We start from the raw sequence: 17,447 nt of genomic DNA on the forward strand, positions 1-17,447 counted from the left end.
CTGCACCAATTGACTCCTTGCATCCATCCAAGCTGGTTTAATAATGACATGACAGTTTTAGCTATACAGACGTTCAAAAATTCACATTTCTAAGAACACCGTGTTCTGGACAGCACTGCATTTTCCAATTCAGAGGTTAATTCCAGTGCAACTAACATTTCTCAAAAGGTATCATTGGAATGTCATTTTTGTTTCAAGTATGAGGTTTTGAAATGCTGCCATCTATTCTACACCCGTAGTGAGCATCTTGACCTCAGCTGAAGCTTTCAAACACAGTAAATTTGTCTTGTGTTCATCAGCCTGTTTTGTTAGTGTCTCCTATGTATTAGTACACCAGTGTGAAGTAACAAGTCGACCGCTGAGCTGGATGTGTGCTCTTTAACTCTGAGAATTCGACTTCCAGGCGATGTGTCCGTCCTCGCCGAGCCTGACCGCGCCGCTGGCCACCAGCTCCAGAGCGGCGGGGAAGGCTCGGTGCTCGGCCTGTCGGATTCTGTCGGACAGGGTCTCCTCCGTGTCGCCACCCAGCACGGGCACCGCCTCCTGCGCGATGATGGCTCCGGCATCCACCTCTTCCTAAAAGCGGAACAAAACACCGCTGACTCCTTCGGTTCAATAATACACAGAGGGTGTTTCCACAGTCTCACACACTTACTGCGACAAAGTGGACAGTGCAGCCAGCGACCCGCACCCCGGCCTGGAGAGCCTGCTTCTGGGCGTTCACGCCCTTGAATGAGGGCAGCAGGGACGGGTGGATGTTCAGCAGCTTTCCTGTAACAGACAAACACCCAGTGAAAAAGACCTTCCTGTGATCCGCCGGGTCCAGATCACGTTTATTCATGTGAGAAATTCAGTCCAAGCGGTGCTTTCGCACCGTTCCACTTCTTGACAAAAGGCCCTGTGAGGATCCTCATGAATCCAGCCAGACACACCAGCTCCACCCCAAATTCCTCCAGCACGCGATCGATGGTGCCGTCGAACTCGGCTCGGCTCCCGTACAGCTTGTGGTCCACCACCTGCATGAGACGGGAGACGCAAACAGCTGCTTCAACAGGATCCAGGCTTTTATTAGAGTTTGAGTATTATTATTATTATGTTTTGTCAAACCCGTGTCTGGATGCCGGCCAGCGATGCTCTCTTCAGGCCCTGAACTCCAGGTCTGTTGGAGATGACCACTGCAATCTCTGCCGAGCTGGAGGGACGCTTGGCCTGCTCTATCAGAGCCTGCAGGTTGGTGCCTGGGACAGACGGACCAGAGGATATTTGAGACGTGCCGTCAGGAACATGCAACTATGCCTGCTTTTATTTTGAAGAACACACTTATTGGCTTTCTTGCATAGTTAAAAGGAGAATACTGAAACCAGCCTCATGTCTGTTCAGTAAATATGTAGCTGGCGCCAGCAGTTGGTTAGCTTAGCTTAAAGAAACAGGCAAGCAGCTAGCCTGGCTCTGTCTGATGGTCAGAACATAACAGGACCATAACCTGTATGTGAAACCTGGAGATTGGAAATGGAAACGCTCCAGCTGCAGCTCTTCTTTCAGCTCTAAACCCACCTGTGCCAGAGATGAGAACAGCTACTCTGGTCCTCTTGTGTGGCGTGCTGCTGTTGCCACGGCAACCTCCGTTCTGCTGGACAGCCAACTCGCCGCTGTAGGCAGGTCCCGCATTCAGCAGGCTGTGTTTCAGGTTGCGGACCACCACAGGTTCAGCCCCTGCATGAGCAAACAAATGTTTCACTTCCTTTCTGCAAATGACTGTAATTGTGGATTCACCTCTGTTGGTTGTGTTTCTTTTTTTTGCGTGTCTTTCTAAAAACACTCTGTCTGAAGTGTATCAGTGTCTCACCAGGCTGCTTGTGGGCCAGCGAGCCCACGATCCAGGCCTCTTCATGGGCCTGAAGCTGCCGTAGGACTCTCTGAGCATCCGGGGGGGCCACCACCAGCACTGCCCCCAGGCCGCAGTTGAAGGTGCGCGCCATCTCCTCCTCGCTCAGACCCCCCTCCTTGTGGAGCCAGGAAAACACTGGGGGGACGCTCCACCGAGAGGCATCTAAGTGGACATATTAATTATTAAAAGACTTCCAAAATGCAAAAGCAGCTTCATCTGGATGCGTGCCACCTCTGGACTTTTGACGTCATGTTTGTGTGCTTATGCTGCATCTGACGATGAAGCTTTCGTCTCACCGAGATCGACCGCCAGCCCCTGGGGCAGCACCCGCGGGATGTTCTCCAGAAGCCCGCCCCCTGTGATGTGAGCGTAGGCTTTGACAGCGCCGCTGCGGAGGACCGGCAGCAGCGTGCCACTGTAGATCTTTGTTGGCGTCAGCAAAACCTCGCCTGGAAGTAGAGTTACAGTCAAATTCTGGGTTCACCAAGAGTTAGAATTCTGCTTGATTGACGGTGACGTACCGACAGTCTGTCCCGCCTCGCCAAAAGGAGCAGGGGAGCTGTAGCTGAGGCCGGCCCTCTCCAGGACTTTGCGGACCAGGCTGAAGCCGTTGCTGTGGACGCCAGAGGAGGCCACTCCGATCAGCAGGTCCCCCTCGGCGATGTCCCCCAACCTGGGCAGCAGGGCGCCACGCTCCACTGCTCCGACGCAGAACCCGGCCAGGTCATACTCTCCTGGAGCGTAGACGCCTGGCATCTCTGCCGTCTCACCGCCTGCACACAAAAAGATGGAGGAACAGAATGTGGCATCAAGAAGGGAAGTCAAGATCCCAGGAGCCAAATATGAACAAACAGACTGCTCATCTCATATCAATCGTCTTTACGCTCTCACCCAGCAGAGCGCAGCCGGCCATCTCGCAGGCCTTCGCGATGCCGCCAACCACCGAGGCGGCCACGTCCACGTCCAGCTTGCCGCAGGAGAAGTAGTCAAGGAAGAAGAGCGGCTCGGCGCCCTGAGCCAGAATGTCGTTCGCACACATGGCCACCAGGTCCTGACCCAGGCCGCTGTGCAGCCCGCACGCCTGGGCGATCTGATGACAAAGCGCTTATTTAGCTGTGTTTGTGGTCACATGAGGGACGTTTTGGCACCTTGACGAATTAAAACCGAGTGCACAAAAGAATCTCCTTCCGGGGTGTCCGTGAAATAATCCTGGGCCTTTCACACTTTAAATAAATGAAATCTGTATTTCTGTTCGGGGGTTTTAAAGCGCCCGAGTCTAAGCCTTTGAATCCGTCTACAGATAAGCGCATCTCCCCTGCTGCTCCATTACTTCTGAGCCAAATCTGAATCCCATTTTGAATGGTTATTTCTTGGCTGATCTGGCATCTACTAAAGCCAACTGGGAAGGAGTCGAGGTTTTAATACTTTCATTTGATTCTCATTTGTTCCAGCGCATTGCAGTTACAACAGATGCCTCATATCTGCGCAGTGACGACAAACGACGCAGTTAGCATTAAAAATATGACTCAAACGGTCGTCAGCAACTCCTCTATATTCTCCTCCCAAAACGGATGACAGACAGTCCCACCTTGAGTTTGGTGCCCACTCCGTCTGTCCCAGACACCAGGATCGGGTCCACGAACCCTGCAGCCTTCAGGTCAAAGAGCCCAGCAAAGCCTCCCAGCTCTGCATTACACCCTGGTGAGAAAGAGGTCGCTGCTTCATCCAGTCTCAATTGCAAACAGCTTTTAAAATACAGTAATAGAAATGAGAGCCCTTTGAGTCACTGGTGCTGTTTGTGTCTGACGTATGAACACTGAAAGCACACTGTCATTACTTGGATGTACTCAGAAGTACTCATGTTACCAGCACGGGAAGTAGCCTTGGCCAGAGGCTTGATTGTGTCCACCAGCTTGTTCCCGGCAGCGATGTCCACTCCGCTGTCTCTGTAGGTCAGACCTCTGTGAGAGACACAGTGAAACACTCAGCTGATGAGCGGTGACTCTTCCTGCCAGTGTTCTGTGCAAGTTACATTAAGTCCTCGGGCTTTAAAGTGTTCAGATCAGTGGGGATCAGAGCAGAAGCTCAGACGTGATTGGTTGTTTGAAGAACTGCTCGGACACAGGTGTACCCAACATGACGTTTATTCTTCTTAAAGTTCTACGTGATAAACAAATACAAACGGTTCAAGACACAGAGGGAATGTTTGAGTGTTTTAGTGTGTTTTTAGCTCGCACACCTGTGCTGCTTCAGGTGGGCGATGGCCCGGTGGCCGATGTCGCGGCGGTACGCGGCGCCCGGGAAGCCGACGGCCGCCACGCCCTGATTGGCTGCCTGCAGGGCCATCTCCAGGGACGGCCTGACCGCAGTGACGGTGAGGACCCGCCCTCCGCTGGACACCAAGGCTCCGTCCTTCAGGGCGGTGCCAGCGTGGAAAACCTGCAGGCCCAAGTCCTGAACCTGCGACAAGCCTGGAGGTCAGAGGCACAAGAGCAGACAACAACATTCACATGGATTCATTCCACAGCTTTACAGTTTAAAGCATCACCCATTCTACCAGCTGTGTGTGTGTGTGTGTGTGTGTGTGTGTGTTGCTTTCAGCAGAAATGCTCAAATCATAGCAGCTTAAAGAGTGTTTGAACCCATTAAAACCACCGTTTGTAGTATGAAGGGACAATTAATGATGAAGACTGTTCAAATCACCGTGTGATCTTAAAGTTTGGACTCTTTTTAAGTTGGGCTGGGGTTTTTTTTTTTTTTTTTTTAAAGTCGCTCTGTGGCTTTGGCTTCTCAAATGTGAAGATTGTGCTCAATCTCTTCATCTTCTACAACAGTGGACTGATTGATTGTCTTTGGGTTTTTAGTTGGCTGGACGAAACAAACAATCTGAATACATCAACTGGTGCTGTGAGGAAACATAAAAGCCATTTAAGGGTATTTTACATGCCAAACAGAACAAACGGCGCTGAAACTTTATAGATTCAATTCCTGCTTCTCCTTTTTCCACGATAAGAACAAAGACACATGTTGGAGATGATTAAAAAAACAGTCACAGTCGGTATCAGATCCCGTGCGTACCTGTGATCTCCACTCCCTTCTTGTAGGAGCCGGGGTAACCGGCGCTGGCCATCACCACAGTGACTGCAGAGCTGTCCTGGTGCCACACGGGGGCGCTGGAGGCCAGTTTACCACTCATGGTGTTCAGGATCACTTCGTAGAGGTCGCTCTTCAGCAGCGGCAGCAGCACCTGAAAGAGCCAGAGCCAGCGGTGGATATTTAATGTTTGTGGGGGGGGGGGCCAGCAATGGATGGCAGGTAAAGAAACCCACCTGACACTCGGGGTCTCCAAACCGACAGTTGAACTCGAGGACCTTTGGCCCCTGTTTGGTCAACATCAGGCCTGCATACAGTACACCTGGAACATGAGAGGAGGAAAAAAAGAATAAGATGCAGAGCAGGTGTCTGGACTCGAGCGCAGACGGATCATGAGCACATACCAACGTAAGGAGTTCCCTCCTCCTTCATCCCGTCCACAGTCTTCTGGAGCACCGTCTCCCTGATCTGCTGCAGCAGCTCCTGGCTCACCTGCAGAGGCCCCAGAGACAGCAGCAGAGTGATGAGCAGTGGCGACAAAGCGTCTGATACAAGACTCAAAGAGAACCAAACTGAGAGGAAGAGGCGGCATGTACCTGAGGGGTGGGGCAGTAGGCCCCCATGCCGCCGGTGTTCGGGCCCAGGTCGCCGTCCTGCAGCCGCTTGTGGTCCTGCGCCGGAGGCATCGGAGACACCGAGGAGCCGTCGCTGAAACACAGACACTGCAAGAAGAGCAGGACGCGGTTTAACATCCTGCCAGTTCGCCACCAATTCACGTCTTAAAGTTCGAGTTTTGGGTTGGTGGTAAAAGCTCCACTCACAGACACCTCCTCTCCCTCGAGAAGCTCTTCAACCACCACAGTCTCCCCTGCAGATCCAAAGGCTCTGTCCTGCAATGCACAGGGAGACATTATTCTACTGACCGATCGGGCGACTCCATGTCTGACGTTTCAGCATCACAGATCATCAGAGGGGCCATGGTTGCAGAAGTGAATTGTTACAGATAAAAGATGAGTAGAGATGACTCAAACCTTCATGATGTCCATCACAGCCTGACAGGCCTCGTCCTGGTCTCCTGCCACGATGACTCCCTTCCCTGCTGCCAGCCCGCTGGCCTTCACCACCAGCGCTGGGAAGTCGGCCCTGGAGACCCCCCCCACACACACACACGCAGTAACATCAGCTCAGTAATGTGCAGTGAGAATCAACATCATTCCGTGGGCAAACATCTGGAGCAGATGCTGCTCGGCTGACACGCGGCATTAAATGTTTTTTTCGGAGGAGCGTTTAACATTTGCGGCGCGCCGTGTTTGTTTGTTTGGGATCCGTATGGATGACGGCTGTCAGAATAAGGCAGCTGCTGCTCTGCCCGAGATGCTTTATGTGACCGGAGAAACGACTTTGGCTGAGCGGAAAGGGTTTTTTTTCCACCGTCTGGAAAAGTTGGAACTTTGTTTATGGCGGACTTCTCTGAAGGCGCTCGCTCACCAAAGGCAAGCGTCGCATCTTAGATCGTTAACTCATGAAGCCATCTGAGAAAGAAAACTTCAGTGACAATTTCATTTTCTATTACCGTGCAAATTTGGTGTTTAATGGCTCTGAAAACTAAAGTCCACCAACATCTTTGCTGCTGGAAATCAAAACTGATGAAAATGATGTTATTGTCTCACCACAAACAGTGACAACCATTTATTCCCTCTGCTAATTACTTCTTTTTCAAAGTCAGTGTCCCTGCGTGTCCTCCTACAGATACTAAACTTTGTGTCTGTCTGCTGTACTGACGTGCGGATGTAGTTGCAGGCCTCCTGGGGGTCTTCGAAGGAGCCGTAGCGGGCTGTGGGGATGCCGTGACGCTCCATGAAGGCCTTGGAAAAGCTCTTGCTGGCCTCCAACTGAGCTGCTTTGGCAGACGGGCCAAAACAGGGCACTCCCGCCGCCGTCAGGTCGTCCACAATGCCTGGCACAGACGACAGAGTTCAGGGGATAAAATCCAATCGGAGGACAGAGTTAATGCGACGGAGCTCACGTACCTGCCGCCAGTGGCACCTCAGGTCCCACCACAACCAGCCCGACGTGATGATCCTTGCAGAACTGAGCCAAGATGCTGTGGTTGCTCACCGATACCTCTGCATGGACAGACGGGGGTCATTTTCGCTCTTCGGCTGCATATTCAACAATCGTATCAAGCTAATTCTGCACATTAAAGAACACATATTTCTATGGGGGCGCACTTCTCTCCACCTTACAAATGGCTGTCATAAATCTCAAGCTACATTTATTAAAACACTCAGCAGTCAGAGTAGTCGTGGATGATATGGAAACATCTTCCTGTGATGTAAAAGAAGAGTTTTACAAAGGTTTGACATGATGAAGTGAATAAGGGACTAAATGCTGGAAGATCCTAATCATATCTCGTCAGGGCCGTAATGATGAGTCAGTTAATCAGTAACTGTTTTAATGATTGATTCATCATTGACATAAGATAGACCTGAGCCAGGGGAATCGTAGCTTAGCTTAGCACAAACACCAGAGGAGACAGCAAGCTTGGCTCTGTCCCGAAAACAACAACAATCTCCCTTTTTTGGAAGTTTTCCCCTGTTTACAGTCTCGATGCTCAGCTATGATAACTGGCTGTGGCTTCGTGTTTATCAAACAGACACAAGTGGCACGTGCATTTCTCAAAATGTCAGACTAATCCCTGAAGCACTTTTAAAAGCATTTAAGCCACGAAATCCACCAGCGAAAACAAATATTTACTGTTGTTCTTGTTCTTCCGAGATAACAAACTAAAGCATCTCTTTGGATGATCGATCAGACAAAACAACTTCACTTTTAAAAAACATTTATTTTTAGATAGTTTATTGTCCAGCTGTAAATGACTCAATACCATATTTCTTTTTCTAGTCCTGCCTGTTAGAAATGTGATGAACTTTAAGCTGCTAAATACTGTCTCTGTAGTGTTTCCAGACTGCAGCTTTGGTCAAACGTACTTTTTAAAGAGGAGTAAACTAGTTTATTTACATGTATTTACTAGTATTTACCCGAGTTGCTGATCTTCCCACAGCTGGCCGTGCCTGCGTTCCCCGGGGCCACCAGGACTTGCTGAATCTGCGGCGACTGGGCCAGCTTCCAGGCCAGCACGTGCTCCCGCCCGCCGCTGCCGACCACCAGCACCCTCTCTGCCATCGTACCTGAGTGACGACAAAACGAGAGATCCCAGGACGTCGCATTAAAAGCATTCGAGGTTACCGCGCCGAACGGCCAGCGCTTCTCCTTCTTTAACCCTTCGCAAAGCACCCGTTTAATTGCATGCAAAGATTGACCTATAACGCGAGGAGTTCCCTGAGCTGTGAGGAAGCGCTGACCTTTTCTGAGGCCTGGGGACTTATATTATCTTGTAATGCCACACTAACACGGATCCAATCAACTAGAACAAAAACACAAGTCCACAATTAAATGGCGCGGCCACCAGGCGAGGCCAAATCACCAGCAGCTGCAAACAGGAGCTCATTTGCATGGAAAAACAAAGCCATTATCTGGCTGATATACAGTAAAAGCATTTGCTTCAGTCTGGCAGTGCAGTTATTCTGCAGTCTGTCTCTCTTCGGGTGTTTCATTTACTGAATGCAACGACTGGATCGCAGTTTTGTTTGAGGCAAACCGCTGTTCTGTTAAGCAAGTATTTCTCTCTCATAAGTCAGGGAGAGAATATGATTGGAGCTCTTTTTTTTTTTTTTTTTTTCTTACTGTGTTCACTGATGATTTTTACAGCCATTTAAAACAATTTCTACTGAACTGAAAAGCAAACTGTGTCACAACATCAATTCAATCAGCATCCCTCATGACACCATTACATCAATGCAATCTCACAACTGGGACTAAAGCCTAAATGATTTGACCACATTTGGGGCTTATTTATTGTCTTAAATGAGGGGGAAAAAGGCCAAATTTCAACTTTTAGCACTTTGAGTGGACTCCATTTCACATAAAATCAGGCTAAAAGGAAAAGACTCAAACAAACCGGGGTCAGAGTTCAAACCATCCCAATCTGAAACCCGATGACTTGAACTCTTAGGGTTGAGTAACTGCCCAGTTTACAGCAGTAAAGGCCTGTTTGTGCAGATACATTGTCTAAAAGCTGCGCTGATTAGGAATAGATACAGAACAAAGGGGTGAGTGTTGCACAGTGGCTGCACATGCTCCACAATTAGTCAAATCACCGTCTTTGATTGGAATCACTCCTCGTGGGACTCACATGTCAGAGAGCAAACCAAAGGCATGAGTGGACTTTTAAAGATGAAGTGCTGACAGTTTATTTCCTTATCATACCATGTACTCAATGCATTTGTGCACATATAACTAAAATTAGAAGATCAATAAAGTCCTAAAAAAAAAAACACATTTTACTACAGTTAATATAAGCAATTATACCACAGTAAGCATCATTAATCTGGCTCCTCATGCATAAACAGCCTCAACATGCACTTAATCTGCAGTTTAACAGGATGGATGGTGACGTCGACATCCTGAAACAACCACTCCGGTAAGTCAAAAAGGTCAAAATTCAACAGCCACTAACCTCAATTGATTCTCTGTAGAAGCTCGTAAAGCATCAGTAAGATGCATTCATTCTGCTTTAGCATGATAATAACAACAGTTCTGACTTTAGCATGACAGTCAACTCTTTAACATTAGCGCATAAAGCACAGCTGAAACGAACATCTCTCGTGCTGTTTCGACACTCACCTGTGTGTTCGTGAATGAGTGAAACAGGAAATAGACGGAGCCCAGCTCAGGACGGCAGTCAGAAGCGTCTCCTCTGCTCTCAGCCTGCAGACTGACCCTGGATGCAAAGCATGTTATCACACACACACATTACACACGCACCACGTGCATCCAATATATCACCATGATGTACCAAACTGCGCGTTAGCTGATAGCAAAGTAGCTAAAAGTACGACATGACATTAAAAATGGTAACATTCGCCATTGTTTCCCGTTGCGTTAAAGTATTTTACTACTTCATACCTTTCTGTGCTGCCAAGCTGCTACTTTTCCAGAGTTTTGGCGTTTTTCAACTTCCTCGGGGTGTAGCTGCCCGGTGCATCATGGGAATTGTAGTTAATTAGCGAGACTAGGCGCCTCGCCAAAGTGACTTCACCTCATCATCTTCACCTGCGCCAGTGAGGAAAATAAACTAATGTTTACGTGTTTCTGTAACACAAAGTAGTTTTAAACACATTTAATTTATTTCCAGAAAACTAAGAGGCAGTGAAAACACCGATATCAACTGTTTGAGGCTGAAAGTCTGCTAATAGTTTCAAGACATTGTACTTAATGTATTAAAAGTACTTAATGCAGAAAAATGACTTGCTCTATTACATATTCTATTATTCGAGTGTTATTGCTCATGCATTGATTTAAAGCACTATTGGAGCTGACCTTTAACTCGTTATTCAACTAATCTTTTTCAATATGGATGAATCTGCTGATTATTTTCCTCCTATAATTCCTATTATCAATTGATTGGTTTGTAAAGCTTCGGGAAATAATCACAAATGCCATCACAGTTACCCAGAAGATGCAGTACTTGAGTAAATGTACTTAGTTACATCCCTCCACTGATGACAACATATATGATCGTTAAAAGAAACAGACTTTGGGGAACAGAAACTTGGATCATTTTGGTAGAAGGCCCAGTTTTCGGACATTTTTTGCCACATGTGCAACCAAGAGCAGTGATGGAGAGTAACTAAGCTCTTCGGTGTACTCCACTACATTTAACTACTTGGCAGATTACATGCTAAACCTCTGATGAACTTCTCAAACACTTATCTTTTTTGGAAAGTAGTTCACTGAGCGCCAACTCAGCAAGCTACAACAGTGAGAAGCTGCTCATTAATCATTCAGTGATAAAACGTATATCATATAACAGCAACCATTCTGCTAAAGCTACTGTTGGTTACATTTGTAAAGACTTTTCACTCTGTGGCTGCTTTAACTGAGACTGAGGATCGGGCGTGGGGGGGGGGGGGGGCGAGCCGCCTCTTGGGGAAAACGGATGAGATTTTTCTTTAATTGTGCCAAAATCTAAGTACCCCGGCTGCAATGACTCCACCACCTTTAGTGCTTAATGTGGCCTACGGAGCAATCAGAGGAGACTGCTGATATAAGCGGTGGCACATCAGGACACAGCAGCTCTGAAATACAAGCTGGAGCTGTGCCATTTACTGCTTCCAAAGAAATCGATTCCTTCTGAAAGTCAATCGGAAAGTTAACTGGGAGACGGTGTGAAGTGGCCGAACGGGCTGATGGGATCTGCTTTTTTTAATTCTGCTTAAAGCAAGAGGCAGATGAGGGGAAGTGGTTACAATACTCGATGCGGTGTCAGCTCCTTTTATTATTTGAAACACATTTTATTCAAGTAATTAAGTCACTAAACTGTTATTAATGCATGGGGAGAACAAAAGGCATCAGTGACAGAAACGTGCATTAACGGAATAAAAATCATTGATCGTGCAAGTTTTGCAGCCCTGTCATTGATTTTTGTGGTTGTTTCTTATGAAAGCATGGTTTTATGGTCTCTTTTTATCCCCTGCACAAATCTGTAATGTCTTTTCTCATTGTGTAAATGTTTATGCGACTCAACCTGCCATTTATCACGCGTTATCTTTGCTGATCGCTCTCTTCCTTGCGCTTGCATCTCTTCGAGGACAGTCATCCCCGCTGGAGGGGGATATCTGTCGATCCTAAACACCAGGATCGATAAAGTTGGGTTATGAATTTTATTCTCCATATCACAATAAATAAGCCTCCAGTCCATGATTGTCAGTCTGGTCACAACAAAGGAAGTTCAGGAGCATTGAGGAGCTCCTGTCCTAACTCTGACTGCCGTAGGGCGAAGAGTGTGATGCCTGAACTATACGCTGCGGGGATGGTGATGTGCGTTAACTTGGCTCTATCTTCTTCCTCCTCCTCTTCTCGAAGCATCTGTTTCACTTGACCTAAAGGGAAGAAAATGGGGAGAAAAACACTGAGAACACGTGCGAGTCCTGCAGAAAAAACGTGCATAAAGACGAGCATAATGAACTGCTTCACCCTCGATATCCAGGGCTTTCCAGCGCGGGTCGGACAAGCTGGACAGACAGCAGTCTGGCGTCAGCCGCTGCAGGACATCGTCTCGACGAATGAGCAACACAGACTCGCTGCAGAGTCTCTGGTGCAACTCTTCCTCGCTTACTGAGGAAGGAATTTAGCACAGATGGGGAAAACATTATGCATGTCAGCAGATTCTTCTGAAAAACCTGCTGTTTCTTCGCTGTTACTCACCCACATCTAAAGGATTGGTCATGAAAACAGTGTTTGGGCCAACGCCGAATATGAGCTGATGGTGCCAAGCATCGGGCACCTCCTCTCCCTCGGGTACGGCCAGCTGCATGTTCATGGTCGCCACAGGAACGGCGCCGCTTCGGATCCAGCGCGCCAGCCAGGGGACCAGTCTGACCTGCCGCCGAGGGTGAAGGTGGAAGAAGCGACCCGCGACCTTCCCCTGACTGGCCTCCTCTGCTCCCTGGATGAGCTGAGTGTGAGTCGCACCTAAAACAGGTCATAATCTTCAATTCTAAGATCAGTGATCGCAGGAGTGTTTCCTTCTGCACTCCACTCCTGTGTGATGACAGCTCGGGCTAAACGGCTGAAATGTCAAGGCAAGAAAAAAAAACAGTAACACGGCTGAAGAAGTCAATTACAGTCGCTCCTCTGACAGACATAAAACTCTTTGTCTAATTCAAGAGGGCACTTCTGATTTTGCCTGTTGGCAGTGCAGCCACATGTCACCCTGGCAGCTGAATGAAGTCCTCTGTCAGCATCAGTGATACCTCACATTACGACTGTCTGTGGAGGCCGGCTGAGACAAGCACCTTTGCTAAATCATCCTTTCTGCATTCATGTTTCTTGACATGAAATGTCACAGATCAGTTTGGAGACTCTGGAGCTCACACCAAGTGCTTATGGTCTAAAATCTGCCAATTTAGTGAATGCTTTTCAAGTCCCAGGAATAGATATTTTAAACAGCTCAAAGAGGGCGAATCTGAAGTGACTCTTTAGTTTCACTTTTTTAGGTTCACTGTGTTCTCTGTTCTGTTATACTGCCTTTATTTTGAGGAGATGAAAAGGAAAACAAAAGCATACAACGGTACCAGACAGCCAAAAAAAAAAAGGAAAAGCTGCATTAATTTAACTGTGTAATATATGTATCAGTTATTTTGACTGCTGTCTTCCTGGTTTAGTGCATGGTAAAGTGTTCAAATACAACCTTAAAAATATATAGTCGCAGCAGGCCAGCCTTGTCAAACAATGTAATAAATGCTGTCAAATTCACTGTTAGGTCGATCAAAAACAGCCTGTTTACGGCTGTCGCCTTTGTGAAAATTTAGCCGTCATACAAATAATTGCCATTCAGGATTTAATTGCCTTTTTCTGTTCATTTTATGTCACTGCAAAGTAAAAAATATGGTCTCATAAGCTGGAGCAAAAGAATCTGTGCAGCAGCAGTGAGGTCGAGACGGCCGAGCTCATTTTTTCCCATGTTTTTGTTCTGACCTTGGAACCTTTGAGCTCGACAGACGATAATTAAATGATACCCCTCTACAGTGACCGTTGTGCTGTGGTCTTTTTATGCTGGGATGGAAGAAGTATTCAGATCCTTCATGTAACTAAAAGTAGCAGTACCACACTGTGAGAATACTTCAGTTCATCTGAAAACTTCAAAATGACCAAATATGTAGATACGTGGCTTTCATTGGACAGGAGGGGAATGACATGTAATCTTGAAAGTAATGAGCAACTAAAGCTGCCATATAAAGTGGAGTAAAAGTGTCCAGGTCTTGTTTCAGTCTGCCAAGACATTTACCTGCTTCGCTGCGGGACAGAAGGTAGTCTGGCAGCGGGGACTCGTTCCTCCTCAGGCGGGTCTGGACGCAGCGGTCTACTTCTTCAGGGGCCACGTCCACGCCGAGGGCCTTCAGCACATCCACCACAGCTGTGGCCCCACAGGCTGATGCTCCTATCTGCAGGGTCTGCCTCTCCAGAGCCTCCTGGATGGACCACAGCATGGCTTCATCTGCTCCTGCCCGCTCCCCCTCCTCAGCATCATGACCTGCATGGACCTGCTCACACACAGCCTCCATCTGAGAGCCTCACCTGGAAACACAGGAGTTAAGACTAATCAAAAACTCCATGCACAATATGAAGACAGATGAAGTGCACCTACTAACTGGTCACGTGACGCAGCGTTTCATTTCAGTGCAAACACTGTACAAAATGAAGTCAGTTTACACACTGAAATGCTTCATATCAACAGTGTAAGCGCAGATTAACTTTATTTTGAAGCTAATTTCCGCTAGCATTTCATTAATATTTAGTGTCAAATGGCGCTATAACTCAGTTCGACTTCAGCCACCAAAAGTCTCCCTATTGTCTCACACTGTAAAATTCCCTCGAATGTTTGCCTCGAGTTACAATAAAACATTTCCCGTTGTTTTCTCACCATTTCCCACACTCTCAGCCCCACATCGAGAGCAACAACAAACCGGCAGCGCGCATGCGCAGACGACCAGCGATTCTTTCTTCTGGGCTTCCTCCACCGTCCGGACAGACAGCCAAGTGACAACTAGCGCCCCTGGTGGCCGCCTTCGCAGCACAGCGACTGTTTGCAGATAAAACCCACCAAAAACGAAGTGGAATGAATCAAATGAAAATAGTACAGAATTATATATATTGCTTGTTACTTCACTTACCTTCCCAGGCTTGACATCACACTAAATCTCTCTAAATGTTCTATAAATATCCTTAATGGAGAAATTCATAAAATTGTGAATTTCTTGAACAATATGGTGGTTTTCTCCTCATTTTATTACCTGCTACATCAAAGATGCTCAGGTAAATAGTTCTTCCTTTTAAGCTGGGAAAATTCGCCACCTAATTATCTCTGCCATATAATTACATACATTAATAGTAATGTTGCTGTTGCTGACGTTCAGTTTCAGACAGTGCTGAAAGAAGTACTCCGATCTTTTACTAAAGTAAGAAGTACCACAGTATTAGCATCAAAATATATTTAAAGTGCCAAAATTCAAAGGACTCATGACACAGAAAATTTATATGTTGCATTAATAACTGAAATCTGCAAAGTAAATCTAAATCTGTCAAATGAAATGTAGTGAGGTAAAAATTACAATAAGTCCAGAAAAATAAACTCACATATAATAATGTCATATATACTGAAATATCAGTCACAGGAAACATTTTACTGCACTTTCACTTTTCATCCTTGATCTTTTACCTGTAATGAAGTATTTTTAATGCATTGGTCTTTTTAGGATCCGAACACTTCTTCCATCACTGCTTTTCAGAGGATTGCGGTCGACACCATCAAGCATCCAGAGACAGTTTTCCAGCAGGCCAAGAGATGTCAGTGTTGCTGCGTTCAACTGCAGCCGGGAGAGGAGCAGCACATGTGGAGCAGCAACACATCAGTTAAGTGGTGTCATGGTTGATGCTTGGTGAAGCAGCCTGAGGTGTGCGGCGTGTCGCTGCGGGCCGCCTCCTCCTTCGTGTCGTGCGCAGGTGTCACATGGGGCAGCAGGGTGAAAGATACAGAGAGCAGCAAACCTGAATCCTTTGATTCTACTGAGGCAAAAAAAATAAACAGTGAGAAGACGAGGATAGTTGAATGGGAAATCTAATTTCTTTGCATTTTCACACCAATATCAGTTTCTGTAAGGTCGGAAGTTTAAAGTTGAAATGAAACAAACCAGCTCCAAATCATCCAAAGAGGACTCTCACAGGTCAACAGTTTTCTCCTCTTATTCGGAACATAAACAGCCCACACTGGCTCTTCCTGGAAGGGCACGGGGAGCCCGCAGAAGTCAAATTAGTCACTTCACGACTCCATCTGCTGGCGGAAGAGGGACACGGTCTTCAATTATCCACACAGAAAACAAAGACTGTAAGAGTTTGAGTGTATTAAGAAAGTCTAATTTCATGCTCTTGGCCACCTTGCTTTGATCTTCCCCTCAGTAACTTTATCCACACAGGATCCTGGATCAGTTGTCAGAGCGTGTAATCGTGAACTTGGTATTCGTCTCACCTGCGCTTCCTCCTGGTTTTCCACAGCTACGGCGGCAGCAGCTGGAAGCACTACAAGCAGAGTGTGATTAAACCTGACTGGGCTCCCCGAACGTGACCCGGCAGCCGATATGAAGCATGTCAACAAAGAGATGAGGTAGGAGGGGAAAGTCTTCAAATGTCTGGGATGAGAGATAGAAAACGGAGAGGCTGTCTCAGTTTCTCAAAGGCAGCCTTCACCTCAGCATCACCTCCTGCCATTTGAAGATGTGGAGGAGCTGAAGAGTTGAAAGCAGCGTACCGGGGTTTTCCACTATGAAGTCATCACGAGGCTCGACTTTTATTCATCGTACTTGTCAGCAAATATACAGATCAATATTGTTCCAAAATGGGATATGAATAATGTGGATACTGCTGGCATGGGGGGGAACTTGAAACGTGGGCTGTGTTAATAATTTTGACTGACTTTCCCAACAAGCTGAGGTAAGCCGAGAGCTCCTCTCTGCAGAGAAGAGTGAGAGCGAGATTAAAGACAAATCAGTCCGACGAACACCACGACGCAAACAAACGACACGAGGCTGCATGGTTTTGACACAGCAGTTAAAAAGATGCCAAACCCTCGAAGCTCGGCGGCTGGCAGCGCCTCAAGGCCGCATTACAGAGCGAAGAATGAGACGTTCGGCTCTGATTGCAAACGCGTCTTCAACACCAAATCCTCAAGCCGAACTAAGTGCAGATCATTCATCACCGTTGCTAGCTGAGTAGCTTTTAGCATTGGCGCTCACTGGTGATTGAAAGAGCCTTTGTAAAGTGGTAACCCTGAGCGGTTGCGGACGGCTGATGAGCTAATAACTTTATAAATGGTGCAAATAAAGGCAGAGTTTTGTGCTGAAATGAACAGCACAGACTGAACTCACTCCTGCACTGAGGACACGAACGTCACAGTGTTAGAAACAGTCATGCAGTCACTGGCTGATATGATGAGCACTTGCACTAATTAGATTGCTTAGCTTTGGGGAAAAAAAATGATTTAACAGTAATGTCAGTGTAGTGATTCATCATTTCCACCTCTGGTTCTGATGTACGGTGGTCCACAGTGGTGAGCCGACGCACGCTTTACTCGAGCTTTACATGTCAGTGTGTTATGTCCCAGCTGGTTATCAAACTAAGTGGGCCCCGTACACGTGCGCCTAACAGCAGCAGTTGTGGTCTGCCTCCGTCGCCACATTCGTCACACGTTCACCAACACATTACTGTGGATTTTCGAGTTGCGTTTCAGGATGTTCCAGCATCTGGTCCACAAATAACCCGATTCAAGAAAGTCAGGTAACATTTTGTT

The 17,447-nt window shown here is 47.1% G+C and overlaps 2 protein-coding genes across 2 annotated transcripts; both read right to left on the reverse strand.

Annotated features, from left to right (window-relative positions):
- Window positions 1–14: 14 nt before the first annotated feature.
- gart (phosphoribosylglycinamide formyltransferase) lies at window positions 15–11,744 on the reverse strand. The gene is made up of 24 exons (XM_076723805.1): window positions 11,635–11,744; window positions 10,010–10,156; window positions 9,728–9,824; window positions 8,023–8,172; window positions 7,012–7,107; window positions 6,764–6,938; window positions 6,013–6,124; window positions 5,803–5,871; window positions 5,578–5,703; window positions 5,386–5,473; window positions 5,218–5,303; window positions 4,967–5,135; window positions 4,128–4,359; window positions 3,755–3,849; window positions 3,477–3,586; window positions 2,780–2,978; window positions 2,410–2,661; window positions 2,185–2,337; window positions 1,847–2,050; window positions 1,555–1,713; window positions 1,108–1,238; window positions 875–1,016; window positions 656–771; window positions 15–576 (listed from the first exon to the last, which is right to left on the reverse strand). The coding sequence occupies exons 4-24, from the start codon at window positions 8,165–8,167 to the stop codon at window positions 379–381; spliced, it is 3,057 nt and encodes a 1,018-aa protein (XP_076579920.1). The 5' UTR covers window positions 8,168–8,172; window positions 9,728–9,824; window positions 10,010–10,156; window positions 11,635–11,744; the 3' UTR covers window positions 15–378.
- Window positions 11,745–11,818: 74 nt separating this feature from the next.
- Window positions 11,819–15,407, reverse strand: LOC143316100 (uncharacterized). The gene is made up of 6 exons (XM_076723806.1): window positions 15,324–15,407; window positions 14,529–14,687; window positions 13,893–14,182; window positions 12,311–12,577; window positions 12,080–12,220; window positions 11,819–11,985 (listed from the first exon to the last, which is right to left on the reverse strand). Exons 3-6 carry the CDS (start codon window positions 14,167–14,169, stop codon window positions 11,819–11,821), a joined length of 852 nt encoding a protein of 283 aa, XP_076579921.1. The 5' UTR covers window positions 14,170–14,182; window positions 14,529–14,687; window positions 15,324–15,407.
- Window positions 15,408–17,447: the final 2,040 nt, after the last annotated feature.

Source organism: Chaetodon auriga, chromosome 23 (genome assembly GCF_051107435.1).
Source record: "Chaetodon auriga isolate fChaAug3 chromosome 23, fChaAug3.hap1, whole genome shotgun sequence".
NCBI classification, from domain to species: domain Eukaryota; kingdom Metazoa; phylum Chordata; class Actinopteri; order Chaetodontiformes; family Chaetodontidae; genus Chaetodon; species Chaetodon auriga.